Source organism: Mesoplodon bidens, assembly GCF_964165515.1.
Source record: "Mesoplodon bidens genome assembly, chromosome: 3".
Lineage (NCBI taxonomy): Eukaryota > Metazoa > Chordata > Mammalia > Artiodactyla > Ziphiidae > Mesoplodon > Mesoplodon bidens.
This window is the reverse complement of record NC_138178.1, coordinates 61,456,218-61,475,137: the sequence shown is the minus strand read 5'-3', so window position 1 is coordinate 61,475,137 and position 18,920 is coordinate 61,456,218. Positions and strand designations below refer to the sequence as shown.

The following is an 18,920-nucleotide window of genomic DNA, read 5'->3' as shown; positions in this document are numbered from 1 at the left end:
TGATCTCAGCTGGGAACTCCAGCCACCTTGTGCCCCCTCATCTCAGGTTTCTTCTCAGCTGAATCTACACTTCTTTTACCCTCTAATCTTCCCACTCCTGTGACACATATTTGTCCCTTCCCAATCCTCTTTATGGCCTCCTGCTCTCCCTCCCTCACAGGGTGGTCCTGGACCAGAGCCTGTGGACCAGAGCCTCAGGGTCGGTCAGGTTGAAGAGGCAGAAAGGGGTCTTCTCCCTGCCCTTGCTAGAGAGAGACGCACCACGGTCCTGTCCAGCCACACCCCTTTCCTCCTGTAGGAATAGGGAGGAGGCTTGTTTACATGCAGAAAAGTCTGTCCAGGCTGGGCTGGAGTAAGAGAGCCAGAGACACATTCATACATGGGCAGGGGAAGGAAATTATTTGAGAAGAAACACCTTTTCCTCTCCCCACCTTCACCATGCTGCAGTTTCAGGGTTTGGGGAGTGGGGGAGGGCCCCCAAGTATCCTCCATGATCTTTCCAGGAGAGAAGTGGTGGGTCCTGGGTAACAGCTAAACGTACTTTCCTAAGGGCTAAGAGCTGGAATCAGGCTGCCACCTTTTCAACTCAGAGGCTTTGGAGAGTTCCTAGGCACACTAACATAGAGGCTCCAGGAAAATGCCCATAGAAGATCCGGGAGCAGCTGTGAAGCAGTGCATCTTCCACCCTCCTGTGTGGGGTCATTTTTAGAGGGGCATGAAATGACAAGACCATACCATCCAGATTCCTTCTAACACAGTCCAGCTGCCCAGCTGTACATCCATCCATGGCAATTTATTTTCTTATTTTCTAGACATTTATTTCAGTATGTAAGTACAAGCTAATCTTTCTGAGCCATCTGTACAGTAAGGGAAGTGTATAGAATACCTTTAATTCTCACTCAAACACCATCAGAGTCTCTGAACTGTTCCCTCATCCTTTCTCTCTTTCTCTCTACACTTAGTTCTAATTCTTCCTGTTATTTTTTTTCATTCATCTGTCCTTCAAGCCATGCTTCTCTGTCTTTTTATCCCTCCATTCTTCCACTCCCTTTCCCAGGTAGTCACACAGGGCTCCTTTAGGCAGCAACTAGGCCCTCGAGCCTTTCTGAGAGGGCCCCAGCCCTGCCCAGTTCTGATGTCAGCTACTATGGCTTGGTGGCAGTAGATGGAGCAGAGATGTAAGCGGAATCAGGTGTTTGGTGATTTATCCCCAAACCAACCCACAGCTCTTGAAGGCGGGGTTGCCTTGCAAGATCACTGGGGAGGGTCTCCAAGTCAACATATTCTCCACCTTCTCCCCAGCAACAGTGATGTCCAAAAGCCAGAGTGACTCGTTTTCTTTTTGATGGCTGAGTACCACGGCGGGCAGCCACAGTGCTTTGAAAACAAGCTCAGCCTAGGAGTTTGGAGATTCCAAACCCTATCCTGCCACTTATATACTCTCTGGGCTTCAGTTTCCCTATTGATATGATAAGAGTTTGTCCCAGGAGTTCTCTAAGGTCACTTTAACCCAATGAATGGCAGATATCCGCCCACCTTAAGAGGGCAACCACATAGGAGACATTGGAGAAAATGTTCCCATTTGCCTTTGAAGTCTGCTGAGGTCTAAGTGGAAAACTGCACCAAGCTCCTAATGGCTTCCCACATCCACTTTATCTTCCTTCAGTCTTTCTCCTTCCTACACTCAGAAGGTTGTTTTTGAAAACACAGACCTAATGTCACAACCCTTTAGTGGCTCTCCACTGTTCTTAGGAAAAAGTTCAAAATCCAGACTGAGGTTATAGATGAGCTGATCCCTGCATACCTCACTGGCCACTCTGCCCCTAAGTTACCAATCTCCAACCATACTAGCCTTCCATCCATTTCCCCAACACACTGAATTCTTCACTCAGTCATCACATGTACTATTCTCTCTGCTTGAAATAATCGCCACACTTTTTGTTACCTCATTAACACCCGTTTGTTTTGAGAATTCAGTGTGTTCTTTGAGACATTCCTCAACCTTGTGGAGTTAGATACATCCCCCTCATGATCCTTTACGTGATCCCCTTGAGGGCAGGAAATGTATCTGTCTTGTTGCCACTTTACCTTCAAGCTGTCATAATGTCCCACCAAAAATAAGTATTCAATAAATCTTTTTGGAATGAGTGAGTGCTCAACGACTTTTGGAAAGGAAGGAATCTTGGCCCTGTGCTTCCTAGCAGGCTACAGGTTCTGAGGCTGGACAAAGAGAGGGTAGGACTGATCCTTTGGCTCAGCCCCGACTCCTTCTCTCCCCTGTATCTACTGGTTCTTTTAGAGAAGTCAAATTTAGGGCACAATAACTATTTAAGAGGCCCTATCTTGAAGTCCTGGGAGAGCTGACAGATCAAGTTCCTTGGATAGGATTGGAAGTCCCTAGAAGCTCCTACCCATAGGACACCCTTAAACCAGTCCCATCTTCCAAGCCTCAAAATTATCCCTTCCTCAGACTCAAACTAGGAGGAGGTGTTAGGAAGGAGTTCTGGGGTCCTGGGGTCCCAACCTTTCTCCTCCTCTTCTGTCTCCTCCCATCTGAAACTGAGTTGGGAAGGAATTGAGGCTGATTCTGAGAGACTTTGGGAGTATGAATCCAAAAAGGAAAGGGGAGGCTGGGGTTAAAGCTGAAGGCAAAGCTGCTTAGGGAGGTCTAACCCTAACAGGATTTATGGCTGGAGTGGGGAGGGGAGATGTGGGATTGTATTAGCATGTGACTGGGTGTGGGTACACATGTTCCGTAGGCAAGAGGCCACGAGCAATTGAGAAGGAGCCAGAGCCTGGGACATAGGCACACGAAGCCCCTCCCTTCAGAGAAGGTGGGAGGCAGAGAAGCCTTCTCAGAAGTAGTGTCCTTGTTCAAAGGAGAGTGGCCTGGAGTTTGTCAACTTAATGGGGTCTTTCCAGGAAGAGTATCTGGGGGTTTCAGGAAACCCCCTGAGCCAGCCTCTTCCTCCCCAGGCTGTGCCTTCCTCACCTACTGCGCCCGGGACTCTGCTCTCAAGGCCCAGAGTGCACTGCACGAGCAGAAGACCCTGCCAGGGGTAAGTCCACCAGGGTTGGGGGCGGGGGGAAATCACCTCAGGCTGGGGACATGCCCTATGTGCATGCCAAAGCAGCAGATAGGGGCTGGGCTGGGACCAGGAACTAGAAGAAGAGTCATCTTTCCAGGAAAGGACTTACCTGTACCCTTAACAGCTACAGGTTATGTGTTATGTTCAGTCTTCTGGTCCAAAGAAATGGGCTCAAGACTCTTGAGCTAAGTGTACCATGCCCATATTTAGGAAAAGCATTACTGTTGTGAGCTATGCTAGAGTTTGTCCACGTTGGCTAAAATCATGATTTTAGGTGTCATTTGTCACTGGTGTGAGCATATATGCAGATACATGGAGGAGAGGCTCTGATGGTCTGGTATCCCACTTCCTCCAGTTCTAGGGTCCTTGATGGCACTTCCCTCTGGTCCTCTTCCTGTAATGTTTTTTTGGGGTGTCTTGACTCACCAAGATTGCTTTCCCTCCACACCCCAAACACTTAGCTAAAGTTAAGAGAGATCTGATTCCACAGGCAGCTAGGCTACTGTGTATCAGTGGCACTTGATATGGCCTTGGCTAATGGCTAATCACTGGACAAAAGGCAAAGTGGGACCTACTGTGGAAGGAAGAAAGTGGTGATTGTTAGGAACTAGTGTGGGTTCACCAAGAGCAAGTCATACTACACAGCCTCATTCTTTCTTGTCCAAGGAGTGATATGTCTAGAACAAGAACGCTATTCAAGTGTCCCAGGCAGGCCAAACATGGGACTCATATCCACTTCCAGGCCTCAGATTTAAGAGGGTCATTAGCCTACCAGAAAGAGACTAGGATGGGATGGGGACATAAATATATTATGGAATGATAATTTGAAGAATTGGGGATATTTAGCTGGAGAATATAGGGTTTAGTGGGGGCTGCAATAGGGAGGCATCATAACATAATAATTAAGAATACTAGTTTTTTGAGACTCACAGACTGGATTTGAATCCCAGCTCTGCCATTTACCACTTCTGTGTCTTCAGATACATTACTAGAAAATTTTCTCATCTATAAGGAGTGGGTTATACTAACACTTAGCTCACTGGGCTATTGTGAGGATTAACTGAGGCTTAGCAAGTGCCTGACACAGAGTAAGATCTTGATACATATTACTGTTAGGGTGGGTAACCGCTTTCAGGTCCTGAAGAGGGATTTGGTTTCCTATGGGTGGCCTCACAGAGCAGGAGCAGGATCAGTGGGATATAAAGAACAGATGCTCTAATTTCAGCTCCGTGTAAACAAGTCACTTCTCTGAATTGGAGCTCTCCAGCAATAAGACAGGCTTTACTTAGAGCTGATCAGGCTGTTATTGGGGCGTCAGATCCTAGAACCAATCCTTGTAATTGAAGGAACTTGAGCCTCGCTCTTGAAGACTCACTGTCAAGTAACACTAACTTATCACCCTCGCCAATCCTCTGTATGCAGGCTCTGGAGTCAGACAGACCTGGGTGTCAATCCAGGCCCTACCACTCACTAATTATATGACCTTGAGCAAGTCTTTACCTCTCTAAGCCTAAGCTTCCTCATCTGTGAAATTGAACTTGTAGGGTTGTTATAATAATTAAATGAACTAAGTCATGTAAAGTGCTTAACACAGATCTTGGCAGACAATAAGTACTCAATACAGGTTAGCTGGTGGTAGTAGTAGTAGTAGTAGTAGTAGTAGTAACAGCAGCATTACTAGGAGTAATAGTAGAAGTCATTACTCATCCAACCTTGGGAGTAAATGACTTCTGTCACTAGAATTGAGTCAATGATACAAACGGTAACACTCCATGTGGGAAACATCATGGTAAAGGTGCAGAGACAAGAGGAACAGATGGGTGTGAAATGAGGCTGGGAGTGTAGAGGAGGGGCCCCCCATGTGAGCAGGGGCCAAACCAGAGAGAAGATCCACAGAGGGCAGTGGCTGAAGAGGAAACTTTGAACTCCAGGCTGAGGGGTTTGGACTTTATCCTGAAAGCAAATGAAAGGCACTGAAAAAATTAAGATGAACTTTGGGAGGACAAATCCCCTCCTCAGGGACTTCCCTGTTGGTCCAGTGGTTAAGAATTCGTCTTGCAATGCAGGGGATGCCAGTTCAATCCCTGGTTGGGGAACTAAGATCCCACATGCCGCGGGGCAACTAAGCCTGCATGCCACAGCTAGAGAGAAGCCCGTGCACCAGAACGAAGAGCCTGCACACTGCAACGAAAGATCCTGCGTGCCGCAACTAAGACTTGATGCAGCCAATAAATAAATAAATAAATAAATAAATGTTAAAAAAAAAAAAATCCCCTCCTCAACCAGCCACAGGGTTCCACAAGAGACGGGGTACCTGGGGTACTCTATGAGGCTGAGAGCACCTGAGATAAGGACAGTGAAGCCCTACACTACTGGGACAATTTCTGGGAGAGAAAATAGAAATAATAATAACTAACATATATTGATACCAGACAGTGTTCCTAGCACTTTACAGGTTCAAATTCATCTAATCCTCTATGAAGAAGGTATTGTTATTGACATTCCCATTTTATAGATGAGGAAACTGAGTCATAGAAAACAAGTGACTTGCCCAAGGTCATGTAGCTACTAATGGGAAGATGTGGGCTTTGAGTGCAAGTAGTCTGGCTGCAGAACTCGTTCACTTAACCACTGCACTGCTACCTGAGCCAAGCTGGTGGCAGATAGGGGTCTAAAGTTCTGGAGGGGATGGTGACTGGGTACATCTACCCCCTCTCACCCTTTCATCTACAGGCTTCCAACATGGCCTGACTTCCTCTTGTACTGCCAGGATTGGCTTATTCACCCTCCTCAGCTTAACAAAGTGAAAATTAATATTTAATTATTCTCCTAAATGAAAATCGATGGCCCTGTTGGCCAGCCCCAGCAGTGGCCGAGTCATCAATCTTTCCTCTGGGCCTGCCAGGGGCAGCAGTAGCTTTAGTCACCTGGCCTCAGGCCCACCAGCATGGAGAGGAGGGTGCCCAGCTCTCTGTAGGCACTGGGTCCTGGGCACACCTGCCATCTACTGGAGAAGCAGGGACAAGACTTCAATCTGGACTCTGACTGGAGGCAGGCAGGACTGTCGCTGTGGGACTAGGAAAGGCTGGGTCAAACCTAAAGGGAAAGCCTGAACTGCTAGGAGAAATTTCATGTTATCTGCTGGACTGGGACCTCCCCTCGACCCCCCTCCACGAGCTCCCTGCTAATTTCTGTCACCTATCAAAGCTTGACTCCCTACTCAGGACTCCCTTCAAACCTCAGTGGTCTGTCCCATCTTCTACAGCTTCGTCCCCATGAAGCTAGAGTTACTTCTTTCAGCCTCACTTTAGGCTCCAGAATCCACCTGAAGAAAGTGAGGCCCAACCTCAGCCCCACCTTCTGGGATTCAGAAGGTTCCCTCCTGCCCCCGCACTTGTCTCCCTCCATGTTCATGCTCTCCTTTCCCCTGGGCATCCATCCCTTCAAACACCATGAAGGAGACAGACATAACTGAGTACATTTGCTTTGGCAGGTTGTGCCCTGCACAAAACAGCTTGAGTGTAAAAGGCAAACAGGGCCCGAAATCCAGCCATGCTCTATTGACCAAGCCATGCACATTATCACAGGACTATGTCAGCCCAGAGGAAGGGGGACATTTTTCCTAATTTGCCCACAGGGTTGCCTCTTTGTAACTCACACAAAGGCACTGTATGTGCTAGCAGCTGCCCAGTGCATGAGCTGGCACCTTTGCCCTCAAGGAGCTTCCAGCCCAGAAATAACTTGTTGCACCTCAGTGGGGTTTAACCTCTGGGCACGTAGAAGAAGTATCAGGGGTGGAGAAGGAGGAGATGCTTCACAGGGGAGATGCTGTCTGAGCTGAATCATGATCATACTTCATCATGTTTGAAGGCCTAGAAACCTAAAAGACAAAAGTGTCTTCTGGAATTCTGGGGACAGTCAGGGAAAGTGCCCAGCAAAGATGTCTAAGGCTCCAAGTAAATGGAGAGTATCATGCATGCTGGGCAGCACGGGAGGCAGGACTAACAGGTTTTGGCTCCCAGTCTTAGGATCTCGGGCTTTACTGGGCGGCTTGCAATGGGGAACTTGGGTATATTTTGAGCAGGGAAGAGTGAGGGACTGGTACTGAAAGATCACTTTGGCTACAGCGTGAATGCTGGGGTGGAGAGGACGCAATGCTGGAGGCAGATGACCCTCTGGAAACGCTTGCTGAGGGCATGTGAGTGATGATACTGGCCTGGAGCTGGGGTTAGGGTAGGAACGGAGAGGAGAGGATGGACTTGAGAACTATTTAGGGAATCCATATAGATTCTAGAACGAGTGGGACTTGGCAGTGGGTTGAATTAGAGGAAGGGGGTGAGGTAGAACAAAGTACTGAAAATGGTGGTTTCCTTTTTATCGGCTCCACTCTTTCTTGCACCCATGACACCTCTCTTAGACCCATCAGTAGTCCCTTCTTTGGGGAGGTTCCAATAAGCATTCTTCCCATGGTGGGGGGAAGGGGCTGAGGACATGAGTGCTGAGTGGAGGGAAGAATTGTGATCAGGACAGAAGAGTGTGAAGAGGGCAACGTGGAGCCTAAAGGCAGGAATTTTTGGCAAGTCAAGCAGGGAGAAGGGGTAAGGTCTTGCCTTCCCTGCTGCTTACAGGGCAGAAGGACTAGGACGCCGTACGTGTCTGTCCTGCCTCTGACCTTCTCCACTCCACTGCTTGGAGCAGGTTGTCCTCTCCTCTTTCTGACATACTCTCCCTTGATTTCCCCTCCAGGGCTGAGCCCTGAAGCAGAAATATGCCTGGACTCGGGAAAGTCTCAGGGGAATAGATGCTCAGCCAAGGGCAACAGCTCCTGTGAGGTCCCATGACAAGTTCTTGGCCAAGGAGGCAATGCCCTCTTTTCTTCAAAGGGGAACAGTGATTACTTGACCCCGCTTCCACATCCCTCCCCTGGCTGTGGCAGGAACGAGGAAGGGTAGGGTTGCTCAGGTAGCTTATGTGGGCAGCTCTCTTTCTCCTTTAGCCACACAGAACATACCTAAAAACCGGGTGTCCTCCCTAACCACTTCCCAGTGGAGACTGAAGGCCCAGAGCCTGGGGAGCATTACTCTTCCCAACTCTGTCATCACCATCTTGGGCTCCTCCCCTGAGGACTTCCCCTGCACCTCCTAACTCCCAAACTACCAAATTCCCCAACACCTAAGCCATAAACCTGAGAGTCAGCCAAAATTCCCTCCTCTCCCTCAGTCCCCACATCCAAGAGAACTTTAGTCCAGTTAATTCTTCCTGAACATCTCCTGAATCTGTCCATTTCCTTCTGCCCTAGTCCAGGTCACCCTCACCCTCACCTGTATCACTGATCCTCCTGCCTCTAATCTTTCCCTTTCCAATCCTTTCTCTGCATAATGACAGCTCCTGGGATCCTTCATAAGACAGACCCCTCCGCTACTTAATATCCTTCCCTGGATCTCTATTGCCTTTGAAATACAACAAAGTCAATGTTCCTTGTCATGGTTTTCACAATCTGCCCTGATCTGGCCCCTGCCTACCCTTCAATTTCATATCCTTCCATTTAAAACCCACACAAGCAAAAACAAACAAACAAAAAATGTATTACATCTGGTGCACCTACTAAGATCTTGCCTTTGTCATTTTCACCACACCCCTTCAAGGTGGAATCCTGAGTCCCCTTTTACTAGTGGATACTGAGGCTCAGAGACCTTAAGGAAGTTGTCAGTGATGGAGCCAGGATTTAAACATATGTCTATCTGACTTGGCAGCAATCTGTACTACCCTAGCTCCCTCGGTGTCAGGTGCCCACCAGAAAACCCTTGCTCCTTCAGACTTGCATCTCCCTCTCCGTACCCCAGCCACCTGGAGTGTTCAGCCTCCAGCCCCACCTCTCCCACGATCTCCACATGGCCCAAATGACCCCAGTGCTGCAAGACCCAGCTCAAACCCTGCCTCCCCCATGAAACTTTCCCTGAGCCAGCCTCTCCAGCTGGAGTCAGCCTCTCCCACAGCACTTTACCTTGCACGCCTCCCAAGGTCCTGGTCCCTCTGTGCCTCGTTATTTGTGTTCATGTCTTAAGAACGGAGCTGAGTGACACAATGCAAAAATCATGGACTTCAGTGTCAGGCAGACCTGGAGGCAAATCCCAGCCCAACCACTTACCCACCATGTGATCTTGGACAAGTGATTTAACCCCCCTCAGCCTCAGCTTTCTCATCTATACTGTGGAAACAATGGCACTATCTTGTAGAGTGGTTGGAAGGAATTTAGAGACAATGTATGTAAAGTGCCCCAGGAAGGGCCTGGCACATAGTGGGCTCTCTGGAAATGGTGGCATTATCTTCCCCTCTATACGCCTTTGAGGACAAGGTCCTAGGGTCATCGCTGTCTCCACTGAAGGGCCCAGCCCAGGGCTCTTCACAGAGTTCTGGACATACTGGCAACATGCCCGAGTGGTGGAAAGTCTAGGTGCCCAGCCTCCGAGACCTGGACTCTGCCAGGTCCATGTGGGACATGTATGTACCACCTAATGCCCACTCTCCATCAAACAGTGGTGGAGAGGGGGAGGGGGAAAAGGGACATCCTCCAGAGCACCGATGAGCTCCATCTCCCCAGAAACCCAGCTGGGGAGGCAGCTGCCATGGAAACCACTGCTGTTACATGTGCTCATCACTCTAGGCTCCAGCGAGAAATTCTTAGGATCTATTTAAGAACTAATAAAACAAGGATGGTCTTGCTCACCCTCACTGCCCCCCACCCCAGGCTTCTACCCTTCTGCCACACTCCTCCCTACCTTTCCTGCACCCCGCCTTCCTGACCCCTTTTCCCCTCATTTCCTTCCATCTCCCCCAGTATTTCTCTCTTTCCATACCCCTGTGTAGGTCTGTCTTACTCCCTCATGATTTCTGTCTTCCTATGTCTCTTCATCTCTCCCTGTGTCTCTGCTCTCCATGGCTCTGTTTCTTTTTTTTTTTTTTTGCGGTACGCGGGCCTCTCACTGTTGTGGCCTCTCCCGCTGCGGAGCACAGGCTCCGGACACGCAGGCTCAGCGGCCATGGCTCACGGGCCCAGCCGCTCCGCGGCATGTGGGATCCTCCCGGACCGGGGCACGAACCCGTGTCCCCTGCATTGGCAGGCGGACTCTCAACCACTGCGCCACCAGGGAAGCCTGGCTCTGTCTCTTGGTCTCTCCTCCACAGTCACAGGTGGCCATGCCCAGGGATGGGTCCTGTCCTCCTGGTCCCTGGTCCAGGCCATCCAGACCTGTCCAGCTCGCCCTGATCTCCTTGGATTGATCTGTCACCCCTCTAGACTGCAGCCCGAGTCCTGTCGGTGTCTCGGCCCTCACCCACAGCCTGGTACACTGCAGGTGCTCCACCACCAGCGGGTGGGTGTGTAAGAACGCATAAGAACCTGAGCCCTGGGTGGGAGGGGGATTGCGCTGGTTCAGGCTTGGCCTGTTTTCCTTTCCTTTCCTTTTTTTTTAAGCCTTCCCCCCTCCCCCTCCCCCAAATTTGATCCAAAGGAAATTGCTCAACTGTGACTGCCAGGGCGTTACTATGGTTACTAGGTAGCACTTGTGGCTATGGTAACAGGAAGCTGCCTGTTGTCTCGGCAACGAGCACACTGGTAGAGGATGGAGTGGCCCCTGATTGGTGCAGAAGCATTGCATTTCCTGAGGGGAGGGGGTCAGATCATCACCTTCTCAGGCCAGATGGCCATCAGTTCCCCTTCCTCCACGAACAGGAAGGCTGCTCTTCTTTCCTTCCGGCACTCAGCTGTCTGCCCCCCAACAATAATTCCTCACATCCTACGCACCCAGCTCTTGGCTGTTTACAAAGACTTTTTGCGTCCCCATTATGTCATGTGATCCCCACAACACCCATGAGAGGAAGGTGAGATGGGGATTCAATCGTGAATTCTCTCAGGGTGGCTGGGGGATGGGAGTGGGTGGGGTATATATCGAAATCACCTAGGAGCGTTTACAAATTATACAATCCCCCAACTTAAGAGTCTGATGTGGTTCCCAGGTGATTCTTATCTACCCCTGATCAGGGAACCCCTGAATTAGAAGGTGAAATTGGTTGGTGGGGGAGGGTATGGAGGGAGGAGTCAAGCTGCTTTCCAGGTTTATAGCCTGGATGACTGGAAGGATCAGGTTTGGGCCAAAAGATGAGCTCTGGTTTGGGTGTGTTGAGTGGAAGGTGCCAGTGGACTTTCTAGGCAGGGTGTCTGGCAAGAAGCTGGGCACATGGGTCTGAAGCTCAGGAGGGAGGTACAGGCTGGAGACGCAGAGCTCTGAGTCATCACTGTGGGGACAGGAGCTGAGGCTGTGGGTGTGGATGAGATTAGCCAGGAAAAAAGGGAAGAGTGGGATGAGTAGGGCCAAGGATGGTGCCCTGGAGAGCTCCAGCATCCTCAGGGGAAGGGGTCCCAGGGAGGGGACTGAGAGGGTGAGGGTAGAAACTATGGTGACATAGAAGCTTGGGGAAGGTTTTTCTCATTTGACAAGTTGAATCTGAGAGAGGATGGCTTACTCGAAGTCATACAACCATTAAATGGCAGAGTTGGGGGTAGATGGCCCTAAATCTGATTCCCAGATTGTTTAATCTAAGTGACACATAGAAGTATATTCTCAGTTTTAGACACAGAACACACATCTGCCCTCCTACCCAATTCCTCGCACCCAAAGCCTTTAAGGAAGTCCAGGAGCCAGAGGGACAGGCCGCACATGGTCCCTACACAGAGCCAAGGCAGGAGAATCTTTCTGACCTCCACAGTCCCTCCTCTGCTTGCCCCTGAGCTTCCTATCGCCTAATTCTTCAGGCTTCAGCCCCTTCTAAACTCCTGCCTTTAAGGGAGGAATCTTGGAGAAAATCTATAATCCCTGTGTGAGAGTGGTGGGGTGTAGAGTTCAAAGGGGTGAGGGATTAGATCCTGAGGAGTCCAGGGGTGGAGAAGCCGGGGCAGGGCCAGGCAGTCACGCTGACTGGGTGTGTTGGTCCGATGTCTTTCAGATGAATCGTCCCATCCAAGTGAAGCCGGCTGCCAGTGAGGGCCGAGGAGGTAACTTGCCTGCTTGCCGAATCTCAGGGTATCATCCATGTCGGGGATGGTGGGCCCACTTCTGGAGTCAGGCCTATCTAGGGTTTATTACTAGAGCCTCCCTGGGTAAGGGGGGCAAGCAGGGAGGGACCAGATTACTTAGCACCAGACAGCTGAGCCATCCCAGGTCAGACTGAGGAGGCATGGGGTCCCAGCATCCCCAGACCCAGAAGAGGCAGGAGATAGAGGCTGGACATAGAGGAAGGGAGTTCTTGCCACCTTGCCCCTGGAGGGAGCTCATTCCTGTTTTAACAGGTGGAACTTCCAGGTTTGTTTGAAGAACCAGGTTAGAGTTATTCTCCTTTTCCAGATCTTCTGATTACAGAGAATTCAGTCCAGTCTGGGTTGGAGCCACTTATTCCTTCATTTCAGTTGCCTTGGGAAAAAGATAAGGCTCGTAAGACAGATTTTGTAGGCCATATTAAGGAACTGAACTCTATGCTGAGGACCATGGAAAGTCTTCAAAAGTTTTTTTTTTAGCTGCACTGTTTCCTAGTGCAGAAAGACTAATACTCCTTAAGAACAGGAGGGTTTGAGAGCCTGTGCTTTTTTTTAAAATCTTTATTAGAGTATAATTGCTTTACAATGTTCTGTTAGTTTCTGCTGTACAACAAAGTGAATCAGCTATATGTATCCCTATATCCCCATATCCCCTCCCTCTTGCGTCTCCCTCCCACCCTCCCTATCCCACCCCTCTAGGTCGTCACAAAGCACCGAGCTGATCTCCCTGTGCTATGCGGCTGCTTCCCACTAGCTATCAGTTTTACATTTGGTAGTGTATATATAAGTCCATGCCACTCTCTCACTTCATCCCAGATTACCCTTCCCCCTCCCCGTGTCCTCAAGTCCGTTCTCTACATCTGCATCTTTATTCCTGCCCTGCCACTAGGTTCATCAGTACAATCTTTTTAGATTCCATATATATGCGTTAGCATACGGTATTGTTTTTCTCTTTCTGACTTACTTCACTCTGTATGACAGACTCTAGGTCCATCCGAGCCTGTGCTTTTTGACACCCAGCCGAGTTCTGGCTGGCTTCCATGCTGGAAAAGCAATACCAGCTTCTGGTGTCAGTTCTTGGTGTCTTTCTTGTCCTTGGGTGTTAAATCATTCCAAGAAATCTGCCTGGAGCACTCCCTGACATTTGCTGACTCTCTCTTAAGACTTTCTCCCCACCTTAGGGAGGTCAGCCATGGCTTTTTTTTTGTTTTTGTTTTTTGCAGTACGCGGGCCTCTCACCGTTGTGGCCTCTCCCATTGCGGAGCACAGGCTCCAGACGCGCAGGCCCAGAGGCCATGGCTCACGGGCCCAGCCGCTCCGTGGCATGTGGGATCTTCCCGGACCGGGGCACGAACCCATGCCCCCTGCATCGGCAGGCAGACCCCCAACCACCACACTACCAGGGAAGACCAGCCATGGCTTTTTATTAGGTAAAAGAAGCTGCCCAAGATCAGGGAGAGAATGGAACCCAATTGACAGACATTTATTGACTCCTAATAATTCTGCACATCCTCTCAGACTTCAGGCTCAGTGTCCACACCTACAAGGGACTCTAGTAGCTTCATAGTTCCATTGTGGAGTTCTTTCCTCCAAGAAATCCATTCTTCCTCCTTTTAGATTTTCTGATCTTTGGTCTTTGATTCTCCACTTCTGGTCAAGATGTTATCATCCCACTTTGTCTTGAGGAGATATTTCCAAGCTTCCTTCCTCTCCTCCAAACACACATCCTCCTTTTCCATCTCATTCTTTCCAGACTGGTTTTTGAGAAGTTCCAGGCTGCATACCAAACCTCTGGTTCACTTGTCCCAAGAATTTCTGCTTCTTGGGAAACTGTTAGGCATCAGGGCCAATGTTGGCCAACTTCTCAGCCCTGCCCACAAACACTAGACAGCTGAGAGGTCACCTAAGAGTACTTGAGTGAGCTAAGAAGCAGACAGGTTGGGCTGTAACTTGTTCAACCATCCAACCAATATCTTTTGAGTAACTTACTCCACATTAGGAATGCAAGGCAGACCTGGCACCTGGTCTCATGGAGCTCTGGAGCTATAAGGGGATATAAACAGTAAAACAAAGCTATCATCCAGTGTGATCAATACTTTTCAAGTCCTGGGGGATTGAAAAGCATTGGGGAAAACATGGGGCACCTTAGTCTGGGAGGTCAAGGTGGGCTCCCAGAGGTGGTAATATTTAAGCTGAGATCTCAAGGATGAACAAGAAGTAGTCAAATAGAAAAAGGAGGAGCAAGTATTTCAGGCAGAGGGAAGAGCATGTACAGAGCTCAGAAGAACATAATGCAACTTGGAGTGGTTCAGGAACTAAATCCAGGATCCTGGGGGCACACTTGCTGCTTGGAGTCCAACACCTCTTGCCAGGGTGAGGGCCACTGCCCAAAGGAGGCCTCCACACTGATTATGCTTCTGCTTAGCCTAGTCCAGATGTCTTGGTCATCTGGGCTCCCAGCAGTGGCATCAGCATGAGTTTTATCATTTGCCTCCCCGTTTTTGTACAGGTTTTTCAGGTGTAATATCATTGACATATTCTGTACATATGGCATTTCACCTCTATACCTGTTCAGATTCTGAGCAGCTCAAGAGAGCAGGAAAAGAAAATCTAGCTGAAAAGAGGTCTGCCTGGCAGTAGAATTCATAATTTTAGTAGTTATGTATAACATAGCTATTTCTTGACAAGTGATGGCTTTTTTTTTAACATCTTTATTGGAGTATAATTGCTTTACATTGCTTAAGTGATGGCTTTTAAAGAGCATATACTCCACAGGCATCTATGGATAATCCTTCTTGCAGTTTTGGATGACCAGATCTCTCAATTCTTTCGTGTTCCCACTCAAAGTCACCAAATGTTCCCTGATACACATTTGGGGGAGAGGAGGCATATGTACTAAGTCTTGCAAAACAGTTGGGTCTTTACAATTTACAAGTATTTTACTACCAACTGATCTGTGTTAGATACTAATCAAAAGGTGTTTCTTCTCTTCAATGCTATTATATATCTCTTCAAAAGTGAGTTCAGCTCTCTGCTGAATTTTGACACAAATTAATACTTTAGAAACTCAACTTTTAAAATGGTATTGAATTTGGTTTTGAAATGTAACATTTGACACCAATGTAGGACAGCTTGTCCCATTCAAGTCTTATCTCTGTTATCCCAAACATTCTATAAACCTTCAGAGTTAATGGTCACACCTGCCCTGATACAGTTAAGCCTTTGAGCTTGCATATTTTAAAATTATTCCTGAAATTAAATCCTTTGTTTACAGTTGATTAATAATGATTTTTACATCTGACAAAAATACTGGTATTAATGCAGACATAATCAAGGGGGTATCAAGGCAAATGTAATCTTCCAAAATTTTGCCATTTTTTTCTGGAAGGGATTATTAGATTTTTCTTCCCATAAAACAGGGATCACTAACTCAAATGCTATAGGAGCCAGGTAAGTAACCCTAAATGGGTGAGACTGTCATGACATAATGAAAGTTTCCTGTTTTAATTATATTAAATGTTGGCAACTAATTCAATTTTTAAAAGTAGGTCAGCATTGTGACAGCCTAACTAAACCTATCAGGTTTGCTTCTTGGGTCCAAAGACTGCCATTTTCTTTCCCATCTGCCATACAGGAGTATTCTATTATGTACACATGCATGAGCTTTTTGACAAAAATAGTTACTTTACATTCTGTCTCTTGAATTTTCATGCCAATGCAACAGAGTAGTATTACTCTTATTTTTAATCACTAGACATGAGGTTTGTGGTTGAAATAACCTATGTATTTTTTTATTTTCTTATAACTTCTATTATAGGTCTGTTTTATTTTCACTTCCAACCAATGTTGTAGAAACCAAAGTGTTAGCACAGCAGGGGAGTGCCTGAATAGAAGTAAAATTGTTTTCATTGAAAAAAATGTTTAAACAAATTTATAAAAACATTTTTCATAACACCTTGGAAAGATACAGAGACATCCTCTCTTCTTCCCGCTATAACATTACCTACAACATCACTGTTCTTAAAACCACCCATTTGTTCCTAGGAGGAGACCAAACAGCTCCTCCTAAATCTGAAAGATCATAAGACTCTCTGTAAACCATGCTCTACAGGTCACAGATAGTCTCGTGAACTTGATTCCCCCCACAAGCCTCTAGCATAGGTAGGGCAGGAAGAGCTATTTCCTCCAAGCTTCCAAATAAGGAAACAGAGGCTCTGAGGGCAAAGCCATCTCTGACTTTCCCCATCTGACTTGGAGTCCCCTCGTAGGCACTTCGAAATAACCTATATTTTAAACACACTGTATGTTGCATTACTTTTAGAAGTTACTGGTAACACTTGCACATTCAATGCTTACAATGCAATAATAGTAGCAACACAAGATCTGCCCGATAGAAGGTTTGGGGTCCTCTTCTTTCATGGTCATCCCTCGCAGCCTTGGTGGCACTCAGAGTGCATCCAAGTCTTCATGGACTATATTATAGTAGGCTTTTAATGTATGCCAGCCCTATGTGTATGTTTATACATATATATTTATACATATGTTTAATGTATCCCAGTTCCCATAAATTCTGCAGTCAAGTCCCACACTGTTCATATACTCGATGCTCTGTGCCTACATTTTACATCCTGTGGCATTGAACAGTACACTCTTTTTTTTTTCCCAATAGATTTATTTATTTATTTATTTATTTTTGGCTGTGTTGTGTCTTCGTTGCTGAGCGCGGGCTTTCTCTAGTCGTGGCGAGTGGGGGCTACTCTTCGTTGCAGTGCGTGGGCTTCTCACTGTGGTGGCTTCTCTTGTTGCAGAGCATGGGCTTTAGGCACGCAGGCTTCAGTAGTTGTGGCTCGTGGGCTCTAGAGCGCAGGCTCAGTAGTTGTGGCGCACGGGCTTAGTTGCTCCGTGGCATGTGGTATCTTCCCCGACCAGGGCTCGAACCCGTGTCCCCTGCATTGGCAGGCGGATTCTTAACCACCGTGCCACCAGGGGCAGTCCTTTGAACAGTACACTCTTAAAGGAAAATTAATCTAATTTTCCAAAGTGAAATTATCTCATAATATACTAAAGGCACCCATTTCTTTTTTTTAAAATAAATTTATTTATTTTATTTATTTATTTTTGGCTGCATTGGGTCTTTGTTGCTGTGTGTGGGCTTTCTCTGGTTGTGGTGAGCGGGGGCTACTCTTTGTTGCGGTGCGCGGGCTTTTCACTGTGGTGGCTTCTCTTGTTGCGGAGCACGGACTCTAGGCACGCGGGCTTCAGTAGTTGTGGCTCACGGGCTTAGTTGCTCCATGGCACGTGGCATCTTCCTGGACCAGGGCTTGAACCCTTGTCCCCTGCATTGGCAGGTGGATCCTTAACCACTGCGCCACCAGGGAAGCCCAAGGCGCCCATTTCTAATTAAATATACATAGTGCCAAAAACTTTTCCCTCAGCATTTGAGTTTAATTGAATGTGAACATTAAAATGTTTGCCTGAATGAAAATTCAAAGTTCATGTATTTCAAAATGTTAAATTAACCTCAAATTACATGAGGTCAGAGCTAGGGATCCCTAAATCCCTCAGACAATGGTAACTAAATAGATCTATTTTATCTGCTCTTCATAATGGAGACTGTGGTTGATTTTTCCTAATTTAGATTATCTCTACTATGGAAACACTAAAAATAAGTTGAACTGTAAGTACCAATCAGATAGGGAAAGTATTTTTTAGTTCTAAGGCAAAATCTTCAAAATCACTGAACTCCTGTATTTTCTTTCCTATCCTTCAAATTTTATAACATAAAATCAATAAATTCATAAGTCACAATTGTGATTGCTCTTTCCCCAACTTGGCTGTATTTTTTACTTAGCAAATATTTACAGATCCAAGATGCCTACGGTACAGAAATAGTTTAAATAATAAATCCATGCAATCTTTTCACTTTAAGGGTGTTTTTTTTTTTTACTTTAAAATTTAAAACTTTCTCTGAGGTAATGCCTCTGTTTTTTAATCTTCACATTTGGTTTAACTCAAAAGCCAATTATCGGTCATCACATCAACCCTCCTATAACCATCCTATAATTGTTTAATTTCTCCCTGAATTTGCAAGGGTTTGTTTAAATATCAGCCTGGATTTTGAGTAATAAACATATATTACTATCTAACTAAGTAAGCCATCTTTTCCAATTTTTTTTCTAGGATTCTATTCTATTCAGTGTTTAACAACCAAACTTTAAGTTAAAGTTAAATTTTGAGCTAGAATTTTCAGAAGTTCTTAATACTGGGACATATTCTCTGGCCTAAATCAGACACGGATCTTAGCAACAACTGTTCTGTTAGTCAGTTGACACTCATATCTGTCTTTGATCCTCACACTGATTTAATTCTAAAAAGTATTCTTCCAACTAAAACCTGACTGGATAAGGCTCACAGTACTGCATAAGACCTGGTAATGTCAAGTTAATGTTTCACTTCCTGAAATGCATTCTACCTCCGAAGGAAAAGAGTGGTGCTTTCCTTCAGTTTGACTCAGAGTGAATCACCCAAAGCTAATTGTTGTAACAGTTTTAAGCCATGGCTGTGGCTGAACCTCTGACAAACCCTTCAGATACAAGTGTATAGCCCACAAAAGAAAAATGCACCTCCGGAGGCTGAGATCTTCTCTCTTAAGGGAACCTGAAAGCCCAGGCTTGGTCTACCTTTCTTACTCGCCTCCTGGCTCTCCTGGATCAGGATGAAGGAAAAGTGGAGTCTCTGTT

At 47.0% G+C, this 18,920-nt stretch overlaps 2 protein-coding genes across 2 annotated transcripts in view; one reads left to right on the top strand and one right to left on the bottom strand.

Moving 5' to 3' along the window:
* BBS4 (Bardet-Biedl syndrome 4) overlaps window positions 1-18,920 on the bottom strand; it is a 426,848-nt gene that overhangs the window by 306,277 nt on the left and 101,651 nt on the right. The gene's annotated exons all lie outside the window — the stretch shown is intronic.
* Window positions 1-18,920, top strand: part of CELF6 (CUGBP Elav-like family member 6) — a 30,296-nt gene that overhangs the window by 1,114 nt on the left and 10,262 nt on the right. Inside the window, exons 2-3 of the mRNA XM_081228022.1 lie at window positions 2,977-3,059; window positions 12,093-12,141. Of these exons, the coding sequence (XP_081084148.1) occupies window positions 2,977-3,059; window positions 12,093-12,141 (132 nt within the window). The remainder of the gene's footprint in view (window positions 1-2,976; window positions 3,060-12,092; window positions 12,142-18,920) is intronic.